General features: G+C 32.9%; 4 protein-coding genes across 8 annotated transcripts in view; 2 read left to right on the forward strand and 2 right to left on the reverse strand.

The window, feature by feature from the left end:
- LOC145949127 (neprilysin-11) lies at nucleotides 1-20,310 on the forward strand. 3 transcript variants are annotated; one of them, XM_083058887.1, is made up of 17 exons: nucleotides 1-142; nucleotides 4,044-4,117; nucleotides 13,286-13,353; nucleotides 13,660-13,838; nucleotides 14,064-14,309; nucleotides 15,123-15,328; nucleotides 15,769-15,945; nucleotides 16,168-16,266; nucleotides 16,627-16,771; nucleotides 17,359-17,573; nucleotides 17,761-17,937; nucleotides 18,087-18,249; nucleotides 18,369-18,417; nucleotides 18,723-18,790; nucleotides 18,917-19,053; nucleotides 19,134-19,298; nucleotides 19,869-20,310. In XM_083058887.1, the coding sequence occupies exons 2-17, from the start codon at nucleotides 4,106-4,108 to the stop codon at nucleotides 20,043-20,045; spliced, it is 2,283 nt and encodes a 760-aa protein (XP_082915013.1). In that variant the 5' UTR covers nucleotides 1-142; nucleotides 4,044-4,105; the 3' UTR covers nucleotides 20,046-20,310. The 3 variants fall into 3 exon arrangements, with proteins under 3 accessions (XP_082915013.1, XP_082915015.1, XP_082915016.1); XM_083058889.1 differs by lacking the exons at nucleotides 1-142; nucleotides 4,044-4,117 and adding an exon at nucleotides 9,905-10,298; XM_083058890.1 differs by lacking the exons at nucleotides 1-142; nucleotides 4,044-4,117 and adding an exon at nucleotides 10,328-10,656.
- On the reverse strand, nucleotides 18,478-22,183 carry LOC145949135 (p21-activated protein kinase-interacting protein 1-like). Its single transcript, XM_083058960.1, has 3 exons — nucleotides 22,043-22,183; nucleotides 21,651-21,813; nucleotides 18,478-21,560 (listed from the first exon to the last, which is right to left on the reverse strand). Exons 1-3 carry the CDS (start codon nucleotides 22,118-22,120, stop codon nucleotides 20,338-20,340), a joined length of 1,464 nt encoding a protein of 487 aa, XP_082915086.1. The 5' UTR covers nucleotides 22,121-22,183; the 3' UTR covers nucleotides 18,478-20,337.
- The window catches only part of LOC145949142 (adenosine 5'-monophosphoramidase HINT3), a 4,495-nt gene continuing 2,954 nt past the window's right edge, over nucleotides 22,172-23,712 (reverse strand). The window contains exon 4 of one of the 2 annotated variants that reach the window (XM_083058975.1): nucleotides 22,172-22,278. In XM_083058975.1, the coding sequence (XP_082915101.1) occupies nucleotides 22,267-22,278 (12 nt within the window). In that variant the 3' untranslated portion in view covers nucleotides 22,172-22,266. Of the gene's footprint in view, nucleotides 22,285-23,712 lie in introns of both variants that reach the window. The other variant, XM_083058973.1, reaches the window with a different exon arrangement.
- The window catches only part of LOC145949137 (mitochondrial enolase superfamily member 1-like), a 2,098-nt gene continuing 1,590 nt past the window's right edge, over nucleotides 23,205-23,712 (forward strand). The window contains exons 1-2 of one of the 2 annotated variants that reach the window (XM_083058966.1): nucleotides 23,205-23,395; nucleotides 23,597-23,699. In XM_083058966.1, the coding sequence (XP_082915092.1) occupies nucleotides 23,312-23,395; nucleotides 23,597-23,699 (187 nt within the window). In that variant the 5' untranslated portion in view covers nucleotides 23,205-23,311. The remainder of the gene's footprint in view (nucleotides 23,396-23,596; nucleotides 23,700-23,712) is intronic. The other variant, XM_083058967.1, reaches the window with a different exon arrangement.

Raw genomic sequence — 23,712 nt, forward strand, 5'->3', positions numbered from 1 at the left:
GGAAGAAACGCGCGCTCGCCGATTTATTTTCGCTGTGGAAATATTTCGCGGTACGAGAAGAGGACGAGACAAAAGTTCGGAGCGCGTGCGATTAAGTTTAATATGCGTCTATGAGAGATTCGTCGAGGGAGGCTGCAAACAGGTGAGCACTCATCAATCGATATATCGAATATTGTACGATTAAAAAAATCCTCAAGCTAATATCCTTTTGGCAAGAAAAAGAAATGTGGATAATATATCTATCTCAACAAATTTAATATATTTTATTTTGTATGCGCTTTATTAAAAATATATATTATATATAATATAGCAACTTTTTAAAATAATATTTTGAAAAACGAAAAGTATATTGCAAAATATATATATTTTCAAAGTTAATGTAAAAAATTCTAATGATATATGCATTTAATTTTAATGAAGGTAATCAATGAAAAAGATAAATTTACGAATTAATGGAGAAGAAAAACATCTTTTTAACATTTATAGTTCTTAGTAACTTTTTTCGAAAAAATTATGCAAAATTTGTTTAACATTAATTATAATATTATGTATAGGAGATTTTTTCTGGGAACAATGCACGTGATACATTAAATCTTTTCGTACACACGCGATGCGAGTAACACATATTATTATAAGAGGTCGAAGGTCTTTTTTGCAAGACACAGACTTCTCTAATCTTGCGTATATCTCTATATATAGTCACCTATTGATAGTGACATAGTTTAGCGATGCGATCGTATATGACGCATGCTCCAGTAAATTTTTTAAAACATTGCAGAATGTGCAGAATTGAAATTATGTAAGAAAAAAAGGATTATTCTTTAAAAAATCTCGAATAGTAGATATAAATATTTATGAATTTAATCATTTTAAAAAGATTTTTAATTCATGAGAGAGTTAGTAAGATTCTCTTCTCTTTCAACTTATTTTTGTATTAATTTTTTGCGTATTCTATTTGTTTGATGCTTATAATCATTCGATAGTTCTAGTCTATTAACTCTATGTAGTTTATACATTTATCACAGAAGGGAAAGCATTTCTCTTGTAACATTGAATATATAAGATAAATTTTTTGGGAATTTCTAACATTGCAAACCGCACAGTTTGTTATGTTTGTTTTGCGATTATCATTTTTCACTTAAAACAATGTTTATAATAACAATAATTTCTTATTTGCTAAATCCTAGAATTTCTAAGCTTTTTGATATAATGATTAAAATTTCGTTTCTTTTCTCTCTGAAAGGAGAAATTATATCAATATATTTAATTATCCTAACAAGATATATACTGAATCTGAATTTATCAAAAATATTAGAATATTACTATTTTATATTTGATTAAATTTACGATTACAATTTATATGATAAAATTATTATGAAGCGAATATAAACATTACTTTTTTGTGGATAATTTTTAACGAAAAGCTTTTATATTGGAAAGCTTTTCTGCACTATATAAAATGTGGAAATACGATAATTAATTAATCTCAAGTCGACGATATAAAAAAAAATGGAGAAAAATATAATTGAAAAAATACGCATGGTGGGGAAGATTAATAGCGTGCCTTCAACAAAAGCGCTTCTCCGACATTAAATTACCCTCTGGCGAGACGCCAGGAGAGCGGTTAGTGTATCGTCTCGCTTTAAAGAAGTCAAATTTCGGATTTATGCGATCTCTCATGGCGGGAAACGAACGTCTTAACGAACGTAGCACCTCTCTTTTAACACACGCGCGCGTTCCGCGTTTATGAATAGATTTTAAAAACGGATACTGCACACGCGGATGTGTTACGCGACCCCTCGGTGAGTTTTTCGGTGTCCGTACAAGAGACTTCTTTCAAAACTAGCAACGTTGTCCGTTTATATCTTCAACATCCTGTGAGCCTTGATAAGATTCATGTGCTCGAAATGTTTTGCAGAAGAACTCTTCTCCCTAGTGATTATTGAAGTACCGAAACCTCAAGTTTTTCTGTTAAAAATAATTAATACATTGTACTTGAAAGGGAAAAAAGTCTTTTAATTAATTGAAATATAATTTAAATAGGTGTTTTCATAATAATTAATTGTTTTTTATCAATATAATGAACTACGCGTTATGTTAATGTTAGAAGAAATTTTGTCTCTCTTTTGTACTTGAATGAAACTTGTGTATCAATTATTTCATTTCATTTATTAGCCGAGAATTAGCCAACGTATTTATAATTTGCATCCGTAAATGCGTTCCATTTCGTTTTTAGACAGAAGTGTAACTATAATTGACATTTCGTTGCATAAGAAAGCAACTGTATATCTCTAGTTATCCACTTCAATATTGTTAAGCACCGTTCAATGATCAAAGATGACTATATGCAACCGTTGCACTATGATTCCCTCGCAGGAGATGCGTGACGATTTTAGTAGACGCGAAATCGAAAGCATCGCGTAAAGCGAGCAGGGTCGGATTAAAACGTCTAGCAAGTTGTTTCAGAAAGTATGATGCGCAGTGGACTGTCGATGTTATATATTATAAATAACAAATTATATAAGCACATTAATGGGAACAGGGAGAATTAACCGCATCGTAAAAAGGTTATAAAGATTTACTTAAAAAATCTCGCGTATTATAAACAACAAATTATGTAAGTACAATGATGAACAAAGGAGAATTATTATTAACCGCATCGTTAAAAAATTATGAAGATTACTTAGAAAATTAATAATATAAAATATAATAAATGTAGTAGTAAATAGTAGTTGAAAATGAAAGCAATATATGCGCAAACTTAATATGATGTTTACAAGGTAAAAATTATCACGAGAAATCGAAATAGATATAAAAAGAGAATTCGGTATATTTTTTATTTATTTTCTCTTTTCTAAAATAATTTTATTTTCTGTTCCGTCAAAAAATTAAATAAAATTAGGCCGTAGATATCTTTTTATTTCATTTTTGCCGTACGTCAAGATTAAATCCAACGTTGACGGTATAAAAAAAAAAAACTGTTAATAATGAATAGGATAATAGTGATATTAAAACTTGTATTAGAGCGCACTTATGCATTCTACAATGCACCGATCCTGAGCGAGAGTGCACGCTTTCGTCTCGATCCGCCAGGATGCATCTGATTTAATAATAATCTCGCGATTTCACGACGCGCAATTTCGCTACACAAAAGGGAGTAAATCGCCATGTGATTAGATGGATGCGCGCTTTTCCGCGCGGCTTAATCCGCTAATCGAGATAGAGCCTCTCGTTTTTTTTCCCCTCGGACGTATAGAGAGAGTCCGCCGAAGTATGAAAATCCGTGGTGTAAAAATATCGCTAAATACACATCCTCAATTAATAAGCTTCCCTTTTACAAGTAAATACTCTTTTATATCTCTTGATTTCATTTTTTATTTTCCCCGACAAAAAAATGCATATAAATGCAAGAAAGCATGTATATATGTACGCGTTTGCTCTTCCGTGGAAATGAAAGCGTTTTGAGAGACAATCGAGCTATCAACTAGTGTGCGATTCGTTAACGATTTAATGTACCGTGCTGATCCCAGGAAGGTAAATCATTATGAAAGCATCGCGTATCATCCGTACTACCGAAGTCTTCGTATCCGGTAAAAGTTCGACGCGTTCATCCGTTTCTTTTTCTCCCGAAACTTATACGCTTAAATAAGTTCGTCTTTGTCGTACGATCTTGTATTTTCGAGATGATCTATTTTTAAAAGCAAACCAAATATCTCGTATATATTTGCTACGAAATATGCATGTATGTACATATATTCGAAATATATTCGACGATCGTGACTGAAAACTGAACAAAACTCGAAAGTTTTTCGAGAAGACGAGACAAAAGTGACATTATTGTCTTCTCGAAAAGACGGACGCGCGTATCATCATCACAAAGCGCGACATGGGAGAAAGAAAAAAAAAAAGAAAGAATATTGTCATATGCGCGGTCTTTCTTATTCAATGCAAAACAGATGATTCACGTTCCCGCCGTCGCATTTATATCCAGACGCGCACACACAGGGACATTTTTAATAATAATTCCTTTCGTCCTTTTGCAGACACGCCGCTTAAGAGTCTAGAGATCACTCAGGAAGGACGAGACGGCGAAGGAGACGCGAAGATGAGATACAAGGTGAGTCCTTTTTTCCTTCCGTACATTTTATATCTATCGTTCGCCGACAGAATATGATGACGAATCTATGCGGAGATTAAGATAGGTCGGATTCGAATGTCATCGCATCGGCTGTCTCATTAAAATTCAGCCATCTATTCTCTAACCGATTTGGAGACCCGACTTTTCCTCTTGCGAAAATATATAAAGTCATTACGGAATTATTCAGCAGGGAGCCGGATCAAACCCGAATCAAAACCGATAACTTCCATAATCGTTTTTTTAGTAGAACCGTAAACCGTATTAAAATTCTATTAAATTTATAACACTAGAACCATAACCGGACCATTAAATTATTTTCGGTAATTAGTGCAATACAATTAAAAATAAATTATTTATTTTTAAAATATTCTGAAATACATGTATTATCGCAATAACGATAGCTGTGAGGATAGTATGTTTTCCGTTTTATGTATATACAAATTATATGTGTAAATTATAGAATTATATATAATATATATATAATTACATATAATTATTGCGATAATACATGTATTTCAGAACATTTTAAAAATAATTTATTTTTAATTGTATTGCATTTCAAGGAGACAGTTATCATGACATTTGCGTCATTTGCGCAAAATAGAAAAAAATATGGAAAAGAACCGTAACCAAAAAAAATCGTAATTTAAACGGTTTCGGTTTCCTTTATTTATCAAAAAACCGAAACTGGAACCGGAACAGTTATTAAATATTTTATTAAACCATATAACCGAAACCGAACCCTAATTTTGTTGCGGTCCGGATCCCTCGTTTTTCTGATACGTGCACGATTTTTTTTACAGTAACGTAATCACATGCATGCATAACAAATTATTCTGTTATCTCTCATCTGCTTCTAAAATGATATGCACTTACTGTGATTAATACTTGCTATCGTACGATATACATATAAAGATAAATATTAGACTGAATATTATACGAACTATGAGTTATCTTTTAATAAAAATTTGAAAAATTTCAAGATTTAATCAAAATTTTTTATCGCTACGGAAAACTGATGAAGAAAATGATAAATTTTTATCAAAAATTTTACTTGGTAAAATAATTATCAAAGTCGTAGTCGAAAATGCGCAGTAAAGCTACGCCAAGATAAAATCGTCTCCAAATCAAGGAATACATTCTTAAAATTTCATGCAAATTTCTACATGTTCGTATAATAGTCTCGTTTCATATTCATCTCGTGTGTAGATTGTCAGGAAATCAACATCACGCAATTGGAAGCGATTTATTTAAATTAATTCTAATTGATGAATGTACTTTGAAGGATTATCCCGCTCGTCACACTTTACAGACGATCTTTATTCTTATATTTGAATATTTATCTCTTCACCGATAACGTTACATTAATTCATGAAATCCATCCAATGTGTCAGACTTAAGAGAAGAAAGAAATTAATATAAAGTTCGAAAAGAATCGAAAGATTGTTTTAAATATTATATTATAATTATTCGAATCGATTGCAGTTTGCGAATATTCTCCTCCCACTTGTTGAGAGTTTCCTTTTCGGTTATTTGATCCTCCCTTCATCTCATTTCGCTATTGTCTTCTCGCATCACGTGCGTGCTGATCTGCATAAAACATCGATTGCTTTATCATTATACCATGATACGTAAGGTGAGGCGCAAATAATTACGCCGATGTTAATGCGAGGAATGGAAATCATTGAGCAAAGTGCTCGCGCTGCAATACAATTCAAAAAATCGATCGATCTTAAAAGAACGCTCTAAAATCTACAGACAGATGACTTGAGAATAAACTCGATTTTTATTTCTTAATATATATATAAATGTGAAATTATGCAAAAACATGCATTATGAAAATTGTTTTAATAATTTCGTCCTACATTTTCTTGCGATTATTTTTGCATTAATTACTATTTCATATTTTTCAAAACTTATTGTTAGATGTACAGTTGTCATCATTGCCAATGAAACTAAAGCTGTTTAACAAATATATATATGTAATTATAATTATATATATTAAATAAATATTATTCGCGCGTGGTCATGAATTTTCGACTTGCACAATCAATCGATCAATCGTTATTTTCTTCGATTAAATCCAATTAAGAGGAAAAAGTAAACTGCCGTGTTCGACTATAACTTCGTTAGAAACCGCAAATAGTTGAACATTGCTGAGATCGATTCTAGTTTTCTTACTTGACGGAAAAAGAGGTCAATCGGTTGCAGGTAAAGGATAATTACAATAAGACTAGTTACTAACAACGAATATCGCGTTTTATTCGTGCTCGAGGCAGATGATACCATTTATGGCAAATATCGATTTTCTCCTTTCGTAGCACGACTACGTACTTCATGCATTTTTCTGAATTTTATATATATATATATATATAATTGTTTTTCCAGTTGGAAATGATTATAAATGAAGTAAAAAAGAAGTAAAGAATATAGTAAGACAAAAATTAAAGGGACTATAAAATTTTAACGCTCTTAGCTTCGCGAATGCTTGGGTGAATAATTGGAATAATCTTATCAACTTTTTATTCATTCGTAATCTATCTACTTCCTTTCTCTATTCATTTTCTCAGCTTCTTGTTATCTGGTGATGTGAGTTTGCACATTGACCCCATATTTCAACGAGATTATCGCGAAAATATCATTGTTTCTTTCATCGAAAAAGTAGGCAAAAGAAGTGGAGCGTACAGACAGATCCGCAGCGAGAGAATCGCTCGAGAAATTCAAGTCAATAGCAAGAAGAGTACTTGAAAAGAATTCATTTCGCGAACCCCTTCTCAGAAGTCATTAAGCAATGCAGTGGTTGCGCTCTGCGACTTGCATTGTCAGGATTGTCAAATATTGATCGCTCAGCGTTATCGATATCTAAGAATTCATTTAATTAAGCAATCTAGCCAGGAGTCGTAAGATCTCTATGTGTGAAACATAGAATTTGCTAGTATTTATGTAATCAAGAATCAAGCCGGAATCAAGAATCCATGAAAATAGGATTTCGAAAGTAAAAATTTGCAAAAATCTCTCTCCATCTAGGGAAACCATTTGTTTCCAAGGAGCGAGTTCTCTATAGAGATAATTTCGAATCTAATAATTAGCTCTCGCGGTGAAAGAAAAATAATAAACGGGACGATAAGAATCGCCTCGATCGCTGAAGCTAGAAGTCAGTGACCATCTTCGCTACCGTAATTGTATTATTATCAAGTAATAACGCGATAATGGGTTTCAAGCATCAACAGCACGACACTTACGACTCCCTACATTTGTGTCGTTGAATCCTCTCAATGGAGCATTGAGGCATTCCACTTGCAGCGCGCGAAACAGCAGGACGCGATGCACACACAGGTTGCATGTAGACTCGAGTGTTAGCCACTTTTGAAGATGATCCGTGGGCGACAATCTTCCTTCAACCTACATTTTGCGGCACCAGTAATCGTTGAAAACTAATTGAATTGCTCGTCGCCATCGAATAAAAACGGCGAACACGAATTGTAACTACTGTACTGTTTCTTAAATATTTTTCAAAGATTTTCTGTTGATCGTTTGTCGATACGAATAAAATGATCTCTGGAGTTTGATACATATAAATGTATGAGATAAATCTCTCCGCGAAGATACGCGTCACGAAATAAATAAACGAATAAAACACGTTACGAGCGAGATGTTCATCGCGCGAGGAAATATTTCAACAAAAATATACCGAACATTTGTCTCATCTCTTCTGAGAACAGACTGCGAACGTAAACGAGAATAATGAGTCGGTCTCACGAAAACATCATCCGAATCTCTCGGCGGAGGAAAGTCTCGAGACGACAACGACACGGTGATATTGGCCAAATTTCTAAGTCGAGCCGTTTATTTTGAAAGTGGCACAAATCGCATATATTTGAAAATATAATTAATTCGCGCGAGTGAGAAAGACAAGAGTATAAATCAAAATAGCGTATTTAATTAATAAAAAAAATTTTGACTTATATATATATATCATTGTCAAAGTAAGCGTTCAAATAATTTATTTTCCAGGTTTTTACTATCAATTTTACACTGAAATGACATGAGTTGTGAAAAATGTTTGTAGGTAATTGATAATTTCAGCGAAAAAAAAATTATTTATTCAGCACAATGCAATTACGATGGTGAAGGCCGTCTAGAGAGACAAATTACTTGAAACGTATATAAGCACAATTTCTTCATACTTGGATAATTTTACACTAAAAATATCAGTATTTTAGGAAAACATATAATGAAGAAAATGTTATTTAGTAAAAAAAAAAAAAAAGAAATCATTCGATTGTCTTCGACAATTTATTATGAAGTTTGTTATGTCAACACAGTATCTAAACAAAATTAAAAATGACAAATATATTATGCAATTCAGATTTATCAAACAATCTGCCAAATATACGTGTGTATATATTTTACATATTCTGACGCGATCTATATTATATTTAAACAAATATATTTGCATTGTGCAAATTTTTAATACGCCGATTTAATGGAGATATGACAAAAGCGTATGCAGCATATAGATTGAACGATAGTATTCACGTGCCGCACGACGATCGGAGTCAATGCCTTATATAATGTTTTAGAATGTCTCGTATGTGATGAGCTGAAAAACATGCACTCTGACGACAAATGACTATACGGTACATCGACGCGAGTTACTCATGTTGACGACTTACACCTGACGAGAATTAACAATCGATTAGAAGAGTGTATATATCGATAAATCATGTATTTAACCATATATAAAATATTATAGAAAGTTGAACAATTACCACGATCGATAGCGAGTAATATTTACAATCAAAATCGCATTTGTCTCTTAGATAATTGACAGAAGTGTATAAAAAATTAATGATACGCGTTAAAAAATTAGTTATACAGTATTATTATGAATGCTGTCGTTAAACACTCATCTTTAATGCATACACAGAATAAATTGTTTGATAAACTACCGTTTCATTTCATTACATAACTTCGGAGAAACTTCTTAAAAAATACGCGATTAAAGATGAGAAGATATAATTAGCAAGCAACTACATTCCATCGGTAGAACAGCAATCATGTTATGTGAAAATCAATTATCTTAAAATTAAAGATTATATCTACGAAAGGACTTTAACAACCTACTTTTCAAATTGAAAAATTGAAAAATTGAAAAAGTACGACGAAAAATATATTGGTTCCTACCATTAATCTAGATTTCATAAGTGAAATTAGTACTCTTCTGAAGAAAAATGATTTCGCTCGTCTGAGTAATTAAGACTCTCTTGTCGGAGAGATTCATGGATAGATTAATGAATAACCGTAAAATTTCATCAAGTTCACAAGCTTCACTTTTGCTGAAAATGTAGAATACGTGCAAATTTAATTATACATGCATTTACTAACGTAGGATAAAAGAAGTTTTCGATACATTTTATTAATCCATACACTATTTAACGCGAGTTATAGCGTACAAAAATTAATTTATTTCGACATAATTCACAAGAAAAGAATTCGCATATAATTTCTCGCTTGAAACGTTATAATGCGACATTGGCTGCAGTCAGGAAACGAAACGTTATTAAACCTTCGCTTTACAATTTTTTGTTATCTTCTTAGTCCTCACCGTGATGTAAATACGGAAAGAAGATTGAATTATGCACGCTGACCCGATGGCCCTGATTGTTTATCGCGCGTCAATCGCGAAGGAATCTATCAACGTGACGCAAGAAATTAATTATGCGCGATATTCCGCGGCGGAAACAAAGGCGAAGAACAGCGGTGCGTTTCGTAGGCGCGAATATAATCTCTCGGCGAGAGATACACCCGATGACTCCTGTTATCGACGAAATACATATGTACATACGAAAGCAGTGAGTCGCTCGTCAGTGATTTCATTTAATAGCGGATCCCGAAGGGAGACGTATTCGTCGCTGCGCGCGCGAACGTGAGCCAATTCGACGAGTACTTCCCGATCGCGATCGTCGGGACGAATTGAAATTCTATCGATCCGCCGTGAACTTCAATGTCAGACGCACTGTTAAACGCTAGGTGGGATTTGCATCTCTTGGCTTGACGTTAAACGGTGAAATCTCACGACGTATACAAGGACGACGACGCCGTATCGGAAGCGACATCAGATGGATGACAATTACCGGGCTGCAAGGACATGCGATCGGTAGCGAGTATAGTATAAGGCCGATGACAATTGCCGACTCGCGAGTGGCTGATCAGTGAAAAACATCATTGATGTAAAAATTAAAAATGCCCAATTATTGATGTAACCCGAAATGGATGTAATTTTCCTCTTCGAGATTTCCATGAATTTTCACGCTAGTGCGCGGTACATAATTCATATGAATTGAATGTGAAGGAGTTAATTAATATATGTGAAGTAGATATTTCACGATTGTAAATTACATGCTACTATTTAATTGCCATATCATTAAAAATTGAATTGCCGCCTGTTACGACGTGAAAAATAAAAGGAAGAAATAATATAACACGTGTGTGATTCTACAAACATGATATAAAAGGTATAATTCTATTATGTCCGTTTTTTAAAAAATCTTTTCATATAAAAAAAAATAAATCTCAATCATTTTATTATAATATTTATGATCGAGAGAGAGGTGGGAGGAGAAATAGCAAGAGCAAGAGTCTCTGTATGATGAAATATATAATTAACAATAAGTTTTTTAGATTTCTTAACAAATAATAAACTATGATATACATTATAATCGATTAAATAACTGATGAATGTACAAGTAGCACTTTTTTCCATTCAGACGAGAGTCTTAGAGAGGAGAAAGCGAGAAATAAACAGAAAAAGTAGCTAAAAATAACTTAGAATCATGTGCTATACGATATCTCGCTAAAGAATCGCTCTGTTTAATCGAGTGTAGAAAAACAGATACACGATTGCGCAATCCGGTTTATATACACGATGGACAGATGAAAAGAAGAAGACGAGGAAGAAAAAAGGCGCCGGCGCTCGAGTATTTCTCGCGCGAAAGTCTGTCGATTCGGTAGGTTGAAGCGCGTATAATGGAAACATTGTCGGGTACACGCTGATGCGTTTGCGGAAAATCGGTTTTTTTGTCTCTCGGTTGTAAACACGAAGGCGGTAATCTAACTTTTAGAAAGCTCAGGCTTCAAGACCAACGTCAATTAACGCCAATCGCATTTATCTAAATTGTTTTTATTATTACTCGTATTATGGTCAATATATCATGTATGGTCGAGAGAGAAGTAAAGAAACAATTAAGCTGTAGCGAAAAAAAATCGGATTTAAAGAATTTTTTTGTCTAAAATTTTAAATTTTAAAACACAGAATATCTTGACTTAAAAAAAGGCAGGGTTTTTTCTTTCGTAGAAGCATATACGGCTTTAAAAATCCAATGACGTTATATTCTTTAAATTAACAAAATAATATGAAATGATATTTGTAAATGTGTATTGAAGCTCTATATAATTGTGTTATTATAAATTCAAAGAAAATATGGTCACATGAGAATGCTGGAAGTGACAGAGTTAATAAAATAATGCGAAACGAAGGAAGATGCATCGTGCATGCGCTTGTCAAGAAAATTAAAAGATGGGAGATGAGACTGTCTTATTAAGAAGAAATGAAGAAATTTCGGAGTGTCAATTGTGTCAACTTTTTGATTCATTAATTTTAGTTGAGAGCATTCCAGGTCTCTGACATAGATCCAAGATAGAATGCAGATACGCACACAGAGAGCTGACTATAATTAATATTAATTGATGTCGGTGATGTGTTGGGAATTGGATGATCTTTAAGGATCGCGTGTATTAATCAATGCGATTTTTTTTATTTATGTCTATATTATGATTAAAGATATAATTTAGAAATGTAAATGGCAAATTTCGAATTAGCTAAGTTTTTTTATTATGTTTGTTTTATGGACGTTTAAAAAAATTATTTCTAATTCAAAATAAGTTTTCAAAGAACTGTCTTGTATTGAAAATATGTAGGATATTGTTGTGTCATTTATATACTTTCAGTGCGCGTTAACTTTCCAACGTAATTTCACAATTTGAAATGTCATAAATGCAAATTCTCAAACTTATAGCGCATAATTTACATTATGCCAGCTAGCTGACAGTACAGGACATGTCCTCGTCCTAAAGAGTTATACGAGCATCCGAGTGTCCTTAGAATTGTATACGGAAGAGCAATGTCAAGTTCTGTGAAATCATTCTTTCCGACTTGCGACTTGTAATTACGGACAGAAGCGACTGTTTTGCGCGGTTTAAATCGACAAAGTATCATCTGTCCTGACATTAAGTTGTGTGATCGATACACTCACCTTGTCCCAGAATCAACGGAATTACTTCGGGTATTATTCTCCTCGTGCCCAATATCCTGTATCGCGTTGTCGGACGATTCTCGCCCCATTAAACCAGTCGAAACTATTCGCGGTGATGACGCGAAAATAAATGAAAAGCCAATGCAAGCTTACATAAGGTTTGCTCCGACCAGATGTGCAGAGTTTAACATCGGTTGAAGCGTAAACGAAACGAGAGCGCTCGCTTTTATTTACCCATCACAATATCCACCCTTATCTAACATCGTCAGAAAATTGATACAGGTTGATATGTTCACTATTCTATAACAAAATAAAGAATAGATTTTTATCGTGATGACAGTCAATGCAAGCTGCTTTTTTGTTAGATTAAAATTTTTTTTATTTTAATAGATAAATAAAAGATACAACATTTTTAAAAAATGAAAATTTTTCGCTTTTCCTATATTTTTATCTCTCTTGCTCTTTTTGCGAAAAAACAACTTTTCTTTTTAGGACTTTTTTTTTAAACACACAATTCACACAAGAAGATCGAGTCAATCGTTCTTGTGCCTCAAGGTCCCTGATTATGTTTCATAAAATGCATCTGTTCGGCTGAACTTTGATCTCTCACATTTTCAAGACTCGGAGTACACAAGTCAAGTCACATAATAAGATTATTATTATTCTTTTATGAAATAGCCATTTTCATTGTGTATTATCTCAAGCAATTATACAACTAACTTTTGCGGGCATATTTTTCGATGGATACATTTGTTATCATGAATGGAATAAACAATAAGAAAACGAGTAAAGCATAACAATTGTACAATACATTATCATTTCTCTTTTGCAGGTGAATGACCCGGAGGATAATGAGAGAGACACAGGGGAGAACGCCAAAGGAAATTCTGATGTTTCGTGGTAATTAGCATTTTCTTTGTTAAAAAAAACTATTCTCTTATTTCTTATTCCCGAGTCCTGATATGATTAATCCATTTAGTAGATTCTGAGTTTAATAATAATAATAATAATAATAATATTGTCATAGTTAGAAATCTCCCCAAATCTTATATATTACTAAAGTGTGAAAAATCTAATAATACATAGTTTTCATTTTTTAATCGAAAGTTTGAGAACAAGTTCTTCAATTTATGTAGATTACAAGTTGCAGTCCAATTTGCGGTTCCAATTTTCAGATTCACTGGAATCTTTATTTTTTCTCGGCAGGAATTACAATCAGAGAGATGAGAAGAAATCGAGCGGCAAGGAGATGAGGCTCGTAATCGTTGTTGGGCTGTTAGCGGTGACTGTCATCGCTCTCATTGTAGCACTGACTTTGCAGATGGCAGTCTTCCGCAAGGAAGAATACAAGGAGATGTGCCAGAGCGAGGAATGTATTAAGACAGGTATACGACACCTCGCTATATTTATTCTTTAATTTATTTCAAGAAATAATGATACGATACGAGATTCCGAATTTTTATTTAGAAAAAAATTTGAGTAATTTTCTCGAATGAAACGTCAAGACAGATTTTTATTTTTCCGTAACTATAATAAATAATTGAGAGTTTCGTTCGCGCGATTACGATGCTGAGATATAAAATAACTCTAGTATATACCTATTTGCATAGCGGCACGAGTGATAGGCGCGATGAACAAATCCGTGGATCCTTGCGAGGATTTCTATAATTTCGCATGTGGCGGTTGGATCAACAAGCATCCGATTCCCCAAAGCCAGAGCTTTTGGGATCAGCTGAGCTTGCTTAGAGAGGAACTGTTGGAGAATTTAAGGATTTTACTGGAGGAGCCGGATAAGGAGACCGATTTTAGGCCAGTCAAACTAGCGAGAGCACTTTACAGGACCTGTATGGATATCGGTAAGTCTCAAGGATCAAAGTTACTAAAGGATACAAAAGTTACCGAATGATGTGATTAAGTTGACAATTATAATAGTAAAATTGTTAGAATTCTAAATTTAGAGAAAAAAGGATTTTAAGAAAAAGATTTTAATACCGAAGAAAGTTTTAAGAAACTTATGATTACATTGCGCATATTCAGATATATTATTATCTAATTTTTTATTAGTAATATTTTAAATTAAATTTGAAACATTAAAAAGTTTTTATTAGTAATTTATGAAATTTAAAAAATATTTTTAATTGTTGGAGATCTATCTCTCGATCGAAGAAGAAAAACAGTAATCATATCCTCGCGCACTAACAATTCGCGCAACCGTTAACGGAACTCTATAGTAATATGTTTACACTGACGATAAATTATTCAGTAATTGTCACTGTTTCGCGCAGAGATAAAATGCATGGAATGACATTTACATAAGCAATAAAATCGAAAGGATAATTTAACAATACATATATCATTACCATTATGGTGTTAGTCACAACGTAATAAGGTAAATTGACAACTTTATTACCACGAAGAAGTAACCGGAACTCGCGTGCCTCTGAGCGATCGCGATTACGAATCGCATAACCAAGCATGTAAAATGATTTAAATAGAAGCAGCATCGCGTTAGGTATTTTCAAATAACCACAAATACAATTCATATGGCATATGTTGCGTGTAATTTGAATTAATAATGATAATATAAGCTATAAAAAAATGTATTCGCAGCCTTAAACAACAATAGAATGTGTCTCTAGAATTACAGAAAAAAATATCGAATTTTGCAGCGAGTGTCGAGGCCTTAGGATTAGAGCCCATCTCCGAGGTACTGAATAAATTAGGCTTGCCAAAGGACCCACCGATGCAGGGAAAAATACCCTCTCTCGATATATCGAGATTAACAGGGCTAGCGCAGAGAGCACTGGGCTTAAACCTCTTTGTAAATTTTTACATCAGCGAGGATGTGAAGGATACTACAAGAAATCGAATGATGGTGAGAACATATTTGAAACTTTATATTAAATTTTAGCAATAGCTTCAATGATAGAAAGGTGTAATTTTAGGAAATCAAATTTTCAGGGAAATTAAAGAACCGTGTTTTCAGAAAAATTAAAAGTTTCTTTTATACAATGAATATTATCTTTAAACAAAAGATTGCCAAAGATCATGATTAAAATTTATAGAATATTACTAGATATTTAGAATTTTATTCAACTTTATTTTTGATATTTTCATATAGATGCAATTTAAAAAAAAAAAAAAGAAAATGATAGATTTTTGCTCTATTCTGTTAATCTTGAATTTAACAATTTAATAATCGAATATAATTTCTTATCGTAATTGAAGTGTTTATTCCTCTTGGGAAATATTTTTACACGATATAAATATTATATTTTTATGTGACCAAAAAAAAAGAAGATAAAATTCTTTTAGATAGAGCAAGCATCCCCCGGATTTAGTGAGCGTTACTTGCTAGATCCACGGCGATTTCAATTAGAATTGATGGAGTATAGAAAGTACATAAAATCCATGGTCGAACTCGCGGGGGCTGGTAACATGAGCGCGAATTACGCCAACGAGATCATAGAGTTTGGCACGAAACTCGCCAAAGTAAGTGCCTTGCTTTATCAAATTATATCTTATATTAATTTTCAAAATAGGTATATATTTATATTAGAGGCAACACACTCGAAAAGTTATTTATTTAGGTAACCCTAGTATATGGAATCGCGGCATTGAATAATCAAACATCTTTTTACCTTCGATTACTCAACTTCCAATGTGAGGATAATCGTTTCAGGAGCACGTTTAATTGTTTTGAAATCCGTCCAGATCATGGCAACACCCGAGGAGCGACGCAGCGCGGATCATCTTCTTCATGATGTGACGATCGACGAGCTGCAACAACTTACCGATATGCGTGTGTTGCAGGTAGAGCGATATTAATTCTTTATTCTTTATTTATTTCCGAGCAAGAGTATCTACAATTTGCATAGAAAAGAAGTAATTTAATAACAATGTTAATATATAGTACAATAAATATTTTGAAATAAAATTAAACGCGAAGAAATATTGAGTCGCGAGATGTTTCGAGAAATAAAATAATATTTAATATTATGATGAAATATATAAAAAATTATTTTTCAATTTAATATCTATTATGTATGAAAATATCTTTAATTTTTATATAAAATTACTTTTCGTAACTTGAGCTGAAAAGATTATTGATAACAAAAAGACGAATCTCGCTCTTAGTATTCGAGTAATCAAACGCGTGAATGTTATTTTCAGTGGAACTGGACGAGGTATCTGGAATCCGTATTCGAGAACACGAATGTCACGGTAAATCCGACCGTAGATCGAGTCATCTTAATAGACCTGCAGTATTTGCAGAAATTACCGTTGCTGCTATCCCTCACGCAACCCGCCACGATAGGTATGTCTAATTTACGTGCCCTCGTCGAACCAAGGGCGATTGCCACTCGGCATAATGCACACTCACTCAGCTTGTTACTCATTGCGCCCCGTTGCTTTCGCTTCCATTACGTCCACTAAACGCACGAGAGAGGAGAGCTACTGCCTATATTTGTAACACGGAAGCATCCCCTTCACTTTTATACATTCAAGTATTTACAATGACCAAGAGAATTTTCGTTAAATCCGTCCAATCAAATAATTATCGATAATAATAAATTAACAGAATGATAAACAATAAAAAATCGCCGATATAAGATGAGAAAGAAAAGAAGGAGAAATACCGCGAGTACTTTTATATAATAAAATAAAACATGCTGTAACAAAGCACATACTTCTTCTTCAGACTTGATTATAGGAAGAATAATATTATGAAAATCTCCATGAGAAAAGAAGAAAAGATAATTAGAAACGAGGTCAAAAGATCGGAAGCTATCGGCTTTCATATCTATAGCAAGAGAAGGCGCATAGTTAATTTGTCTGTGTTAAAATGCCGCCTATAATCTCGCGTTATATGTACGATGTCAAGAATGTCCGTCGATTTTTCAGTTCGATATGTCTGGTGGAGCGTGTACTCGACCGTTGCCCCCTTGACGCTGCAAAAGTTTCGCGATCTCGGCTTCCAGTTCTCGCAGAAGGTCTTCGGACTGAAGGAGAAGACGCCGCGCTGGAAGGGATGCACTGGAAACGCGAATGCGAACTTCGGCATGGCGCTTAGCTATATTTACGCGCAGGAACACTTCAACGAGCAGGCGCGAGAAAAGGTTTGCGCAAAATATATAATTGCATATAAAACATAATTAATATATAAGACTATAAAAAATATTTTTAAAAAATTTACACGTGCTTTACTAATTATTCAATATTTTCCTGATGAATATAATATAAAAAAAATAATGTATTATTCTAAAAAAAAAAACTTAATTGATTATTATATGTCGTTGTTGATAGGCATTGGAGATGTTATCGGATATTAGGGCAGCATTCGACGAGATGGTTACGGAACTGGACTGGATGGATACCGGCACGAGAGCTCGAGCCCATAGAAAATTACACGCGATGAGACCGTTCGTGGGATTTCCCGATTGGATCACGAATCCCGAAGACTTGGACAAGTTTTACGAAGGCGTACGTGTGTTTTCTGTATAAATATCATTTATAAATTTTTTTTATTCTGCTATAATATTATAATATATATATATATATATATATATATATATATATATATATATATATATATAATATTTCCTCCGTATAACATTCCCGATCGTTTTTAGGTGGAGGTGATCGACGGAAAATTATTCGAGACTTTTCTAAAACTGACCGATGTGGCGATGAAGAAGAGTTTCAATAATTTGCACGAAAAGCCCGATAGAAGCAGGTGGATATCGACGGGCACGACGGTAAACGCGTTTTATAGCGCCATATTAAATTCAGTCAGTAAGTATTCAAATTAATCTCTCTTAATTAATACAGTCGTTTATATATCTATCACCATTTTCACAATACTAATTTAGTTATTCAAACGGATCAGAATTAAGAAAAAAATATGATTTCAGCTTTTCCAGCTGGTATTTTGCATCCTCCATTTTATGGCAATGGATTGGAGTACGTATAAATTTATTTATTTTTACAGATAAAGACAGGCAAAATTTTCGTGAACTCATATTTCAATTGATTAGCTCTTTAATTTACGACGAATAATTTTCTCTTTCTCTCCCTAATTATTTTCTAATAATTAGAGAGAATTCTAATGCAAAACAGCGCTGGACGCGCTGTTTTACATTTAATAACTTTTATATCTTAATTTAGAACATTCTGTCGGATGCATTTTTAAACAAAGCTTATAAAAATAAAAGTAAAATTAACTCTATCGTAAATCGCGGAATTCTAACATTGCATTCATATTTCAGATCCATCAATTATGGCGCTATGGGAGCTATCATGGGCCACGAGCTTACGCATGGTTTCGATGACCAAGGTACGACAATCAGCCACGTGACGCGCGTTGCATAATATCGCTAAATTGGCTATCATCTCTCTTTAGCACTGAAATATCCGTGTATTCATAATAATATCTAGAATTATACCATCTTCTGTGACGCAGGTCGCAGGTACGATGAGAACGGCAATCTCCGTCAGTGGTGGAGCGACGAAACGTTACGACATTATCACGACAAAGTGCAATGTATGATCGAGCAGTACAGCAGTTATTATTTGCCGGAGCTGGGCGATAATTTCACAGTGAGTACCGAGTAACCCCGTTGCTTGTTGAAAGTACCGAAAAGAAAAAGAGTGCCAAGGCGCTTCTCGCCGATTTTCAGGTGAATGGCATCAATACTCAGGGTGAAAATATCGCCGACAACGGCGGCATTAGGGAAGCTTACAGGGCGTATCAAAGGCTGATTGCGCGCAATCCGTATCAGCAAGCTCTGCCTGGTCTCGCCGATTACAGCAACGAGCAGCTGTTCTTCTTGGGTTTCGCTCAGGTAAAAAAAAAAAGCTTTTCAAGTCAATGAAAATAATGATTTGTTTTTGTTCTGTCAAATAGTTAAATTTTTTACGATATTTTGGTGAAAAGACGTATGAGCAGATAGTTCTCTATGGAATAGAACAAGACAATTTACATATTGATAAATGGATTAATTTAAAATAAGTTAAGAGTGACAATCAATGTAATATTAATGCTATATAAAAGAGTACATCCTTAATGTCATTTAAACTTAGATTTAAATTTAACAAAAATTCTTAAAAAAAAAAAAAATCTTGTTTATCTGGAAATCGGAGCTTTTTATTATATAAAAAAGTTTTTCAGAAATACATTTTTATACGTATGCTTTGAACAGCATGTATAAGCAAAATATTTATGCCATTTTTTTGGAATCAATAAGATGATGATTTCTTGTTAGACTAATAAAAAATCTTACTTACAAAACAAACTTACATGTACCTCAAATAAGTATGCAAGCTTTATACGCAAATAAAAATTTCCTAATTCTCGTTAGCGTACGAAGATTTACAGAGAAGAAGTGATAAAATATGTTAATCTCTCTTTTAAGGTTTGGTGTGGTAATTACACAAACGGAGCGCTAAAGTCGAAGGTGATAGAGGGTGTCCACGCGCCGAATCACTTTCGTGTTATCGGCACGCTGTCGAACAACGCCGAATTCGCGAGAGCGTGGAGATGCCAGCTCGGCAGTCCAATGAATCCATCGCACAAATGTATCCTATGGTAGATGCTCTAGATTCGCGTTATTTCGAGCGGTGCAAAATGACGTAACAAGGCGAGAAACTGTTATCTCATTCAAGCTAAATATCTACGTCGTGAGAGAAGAACAGGCATTGGTGCAGTGATAATTCTAAGAAATTGTAAATAGACTGATTTAACAGTTATAGGAACTAGCGAGTAATTTATTACATACTACTCTTAAGTGCTACTCTTAGCCTTAAGCTTATCATGTAAATATCACACGGAAGAGAATAATAACTTTTATAAAGAGACTTCTTTCTCCCAAATTAAATCCTAATTTATTTATTTATTTTCTTTTTCCTTTTTGGTACTACTTCTTTTTCTACATTTACCTTCTTCTTTATTTTCTTAGGCGGAGCGTCTTCGATGTCTGTCGATGATAATTTTATTTTATGCTTTTTGTGAGAGAGAGATGGTTCTTCAAGTTTATTCATCTTTTTCATTTTCTTTATCGGGGAAGTGATTTGTGATGCAGCACTGTTCTCTTTTCGTTTTTTACTAGAAGAGTTTGCTTTTAACAATTTTTTCTTCTTTATTGGTTTATCAGTAGCGTCTTCCGTCTGTGATAGTATATCCTTCTTCCTCTTTGAAGTATTAGTCTCTTTCGATTTTGCAATTTTCTTCTGTAAATTCTGGACATTGTCTTCTATAGCTCTCTTTCTTTTACGCTTTATTTTTGATGTTTTTTCTTTGGAATTTGTAACATCTGTGACTTCCGACTCGTCTTCATTTTCAATAATAACTTCTTGTTTCAATCTGAGCTGGCTCTTCTCTTTTACTTCCTCGTTTTCTTCTAATTTAACTTCTTCCTCTTCGAAGTCTTCATAGATTTGTGCCAGAGAAAGACAAGTAATCCTTGCGTCACAATTAACAGTTTGCAACATGTCCAAACTATGCTTGTTATATTTCCAAAGTTTAATTTCTCCAGAACTGGAGGCACTAACTAATAAGTTATTCATATGCGCAATATATTTTACTCTCATACAGTGGGCCTTTGTATTTATTGTATGCACCGAAGTTCTGAGATCATAAAATTTGATTTCTCCATTTTCGAAACCAATCGCGATTAAGGTATCTTTTAAGAATTCTACGCAAATAACTTTTGAATCAAATGTAAGTTCCTTATCTATGCTAGCTGTTTCTACAGAATATACGTATATATTTGTATTGATAGCTAATAGATATTTTTCACCGTTCGGACTCCACTTAACGATTGTTATCCACTTAGCGTCAGACTTGAATTTCGGTATTAAGTTAGTAGCATAAGCTTGTCTACCTTTAATTAAATTCCATGTTCTAAGCACACCATCAGCTCCAGTAGATAATGCTAGCTTCCCTGTTGGATGAATAGTAAAAGTATTGACGGCCGAACCTTTGTGCGCTGATGACCAGAGTTTCTCCAGTTGCCAATTACCACAACGAATAGCACTTATACTTCCATCGTTACTGCACGTAAACAAGTGCGACCCTTCTGGAGTAAATGCAACACAATTGACAACATCTGCAAATAAAACATAAAGATCATTATTTTAGTATAAATTTCTTTTGTTATATTATAGATACGAGCACACATATAAGTTTATCTATGTACCTTTATGATGCATTAATCTGAGAGATTGTCTCCTATAACGCATGTCGTACAAACATATTGTTTCATCGACACCAGCAGAAGCGAGATAGTATTTATTACTGGAAACACTACGTATGCTTGCAACATGGCTATGAGTCACAAAACTCTTCGTTATGCTATATTCCTGGAAATATAAAACAAAGATTTTAGTTTAAAAGGTTAATTTAGAAGTCTTATGAAAAGTATGGCTAAACATGTTTTTTTCCTATGATGGCTATTAAAAATATATCTTTGATAGCATCGTGATGTATTTCTACTTTAGTATTTTTTATGCAATCAACGGATGTTTAAAAGTCGAGTAAATATACGTATATGTAACCTATAAAAATCGAGATACGTCCAAATATACTTACATTTACGACGCTATGCACTTTATATCCGAGCAGATAATGTTCATACGTTCCCACTATGATTTCGAAGGAATTCGACATCTTTGGAAATATATTTTCCTTTCGTTTTACTAGTGACTAATTCGTAAAAAAGATACCTGTACAAGTCATATATTCACACGTGCGCAGATATTCCGAATTGCGTCGTGAAATTTTTCACTCTCTCTTTCTCTCCCCCCCAAAAGAGCTTACTCCGCCATCTGCTCCTTAAAAAAAATCATCATTTTAAATAAAATCATTTATTTTGTATATTTTAATATATATTTAGTATTTTATAATATTTTAGTATAATTTAATTTAATATAATTTAGTAATAATTAAGTTGTATAATAAAATATGAACTCTATATATGTAAAAGGCATTGCGATAAAAAATGTTTTCTTTTATTGTACTTGGAATAAAAGTATATCAAGCTCTTATTAAATAATAATGCAAATAATTTTTTTTTAACATGTTTGCAATAAATAAAAATAAATTTTTGCACGTAATTTTTACATGTCTATAATTATATTAATTATATATATGTATTATACACAATAAAAAATATATACTTTTATATAAAATCAAATAAAATAAATACATTAGAAATACATATATTTAGATTGATAGTATTTATGAGTAAATATATAAGTACACGTCATAGATATATTGACATTGCAAAACAGTACAATATATTTCATTCTTTGCAATGAAAGAAATAATTCAATTAAGAATAACTACGAGAATTTTTGGGTAAAGAAAAGAAATAGTTTCAGATTTGCATTAATTGTTTGTTTCTTTTGATTAAAACTGTGGATTTGTTAGATTATTTCTCCAGACCAATGTTGAATAAAATTTATAGTAAACGCAAACTTGAAATACAATGTTAAAAATTTTGAAATGTACAACAAAAGAGAGAGACAGCCACTTTCTATATGATCTAATTTAATCATCTATAGTATATCTGCACAACAAATATATGGATAGATTTTCTTTATTTAAATAACTTTTACTTATCTTTACATATAGATATTGTATTTGTGTTAGATATTTATGTATCACGTGATGCGACATATCTACGACACAAATATTTATGTAAGAAAGATAAGATATATGATGTTTATGTGTGCGTTTGTCTTGACATATCTTGACATTACGTTCTCGAAGTAACGTTTCAATTACTGTGCAGATAGTATCCTTTAGATTGTGTTCAGCTTTAAACGTATTTAGTGTGTAACTGTATAATTTAGAAAAATGATAGACGCAAAAATCATTGATATTGATGTGCAGGATATAAGATTTCCTACATCCTTGCAACAGGATGGAAGCGACGCAATGGTATATATATTATTAGATAATTTTTATAACAATACATCCACTATTATGCTAGAAAAATCGGAAATATATTAATACACAATTATTATTAATCTACTTAATAAAATATATATATTGTTTGACTCATATATTTAATTATTCCATTTACATATCATTATTAAAATTATATTTATTTGTAATGTTATTAATTTTTATTTATAACAGCATACTGATCCTGATTACTCCTGCGCATATGTAACGATCAAAACAGACAAAGAATATAAAGGATATGGTCTAACATTTACTCTAGGAAGGGGAACTGAAATTGGTATTTATTGATC

Source organism: Prenolepis imparis, unplaced genomic scaffold (assembly GCF_030444845.1).
Source record: "Prenolepis imparis isolate NDT839.2.m4 unplaced genomic scaffold, iyPreImpa1.0 SCAF_2, whole genome shotgun sequence".
Lineage (NCBI taxonomy): Eukaryota > Metazoa > Arthropoda > Insecta > Hymenoptera > Formicidae > Prenolepis > Prenolepis imparis.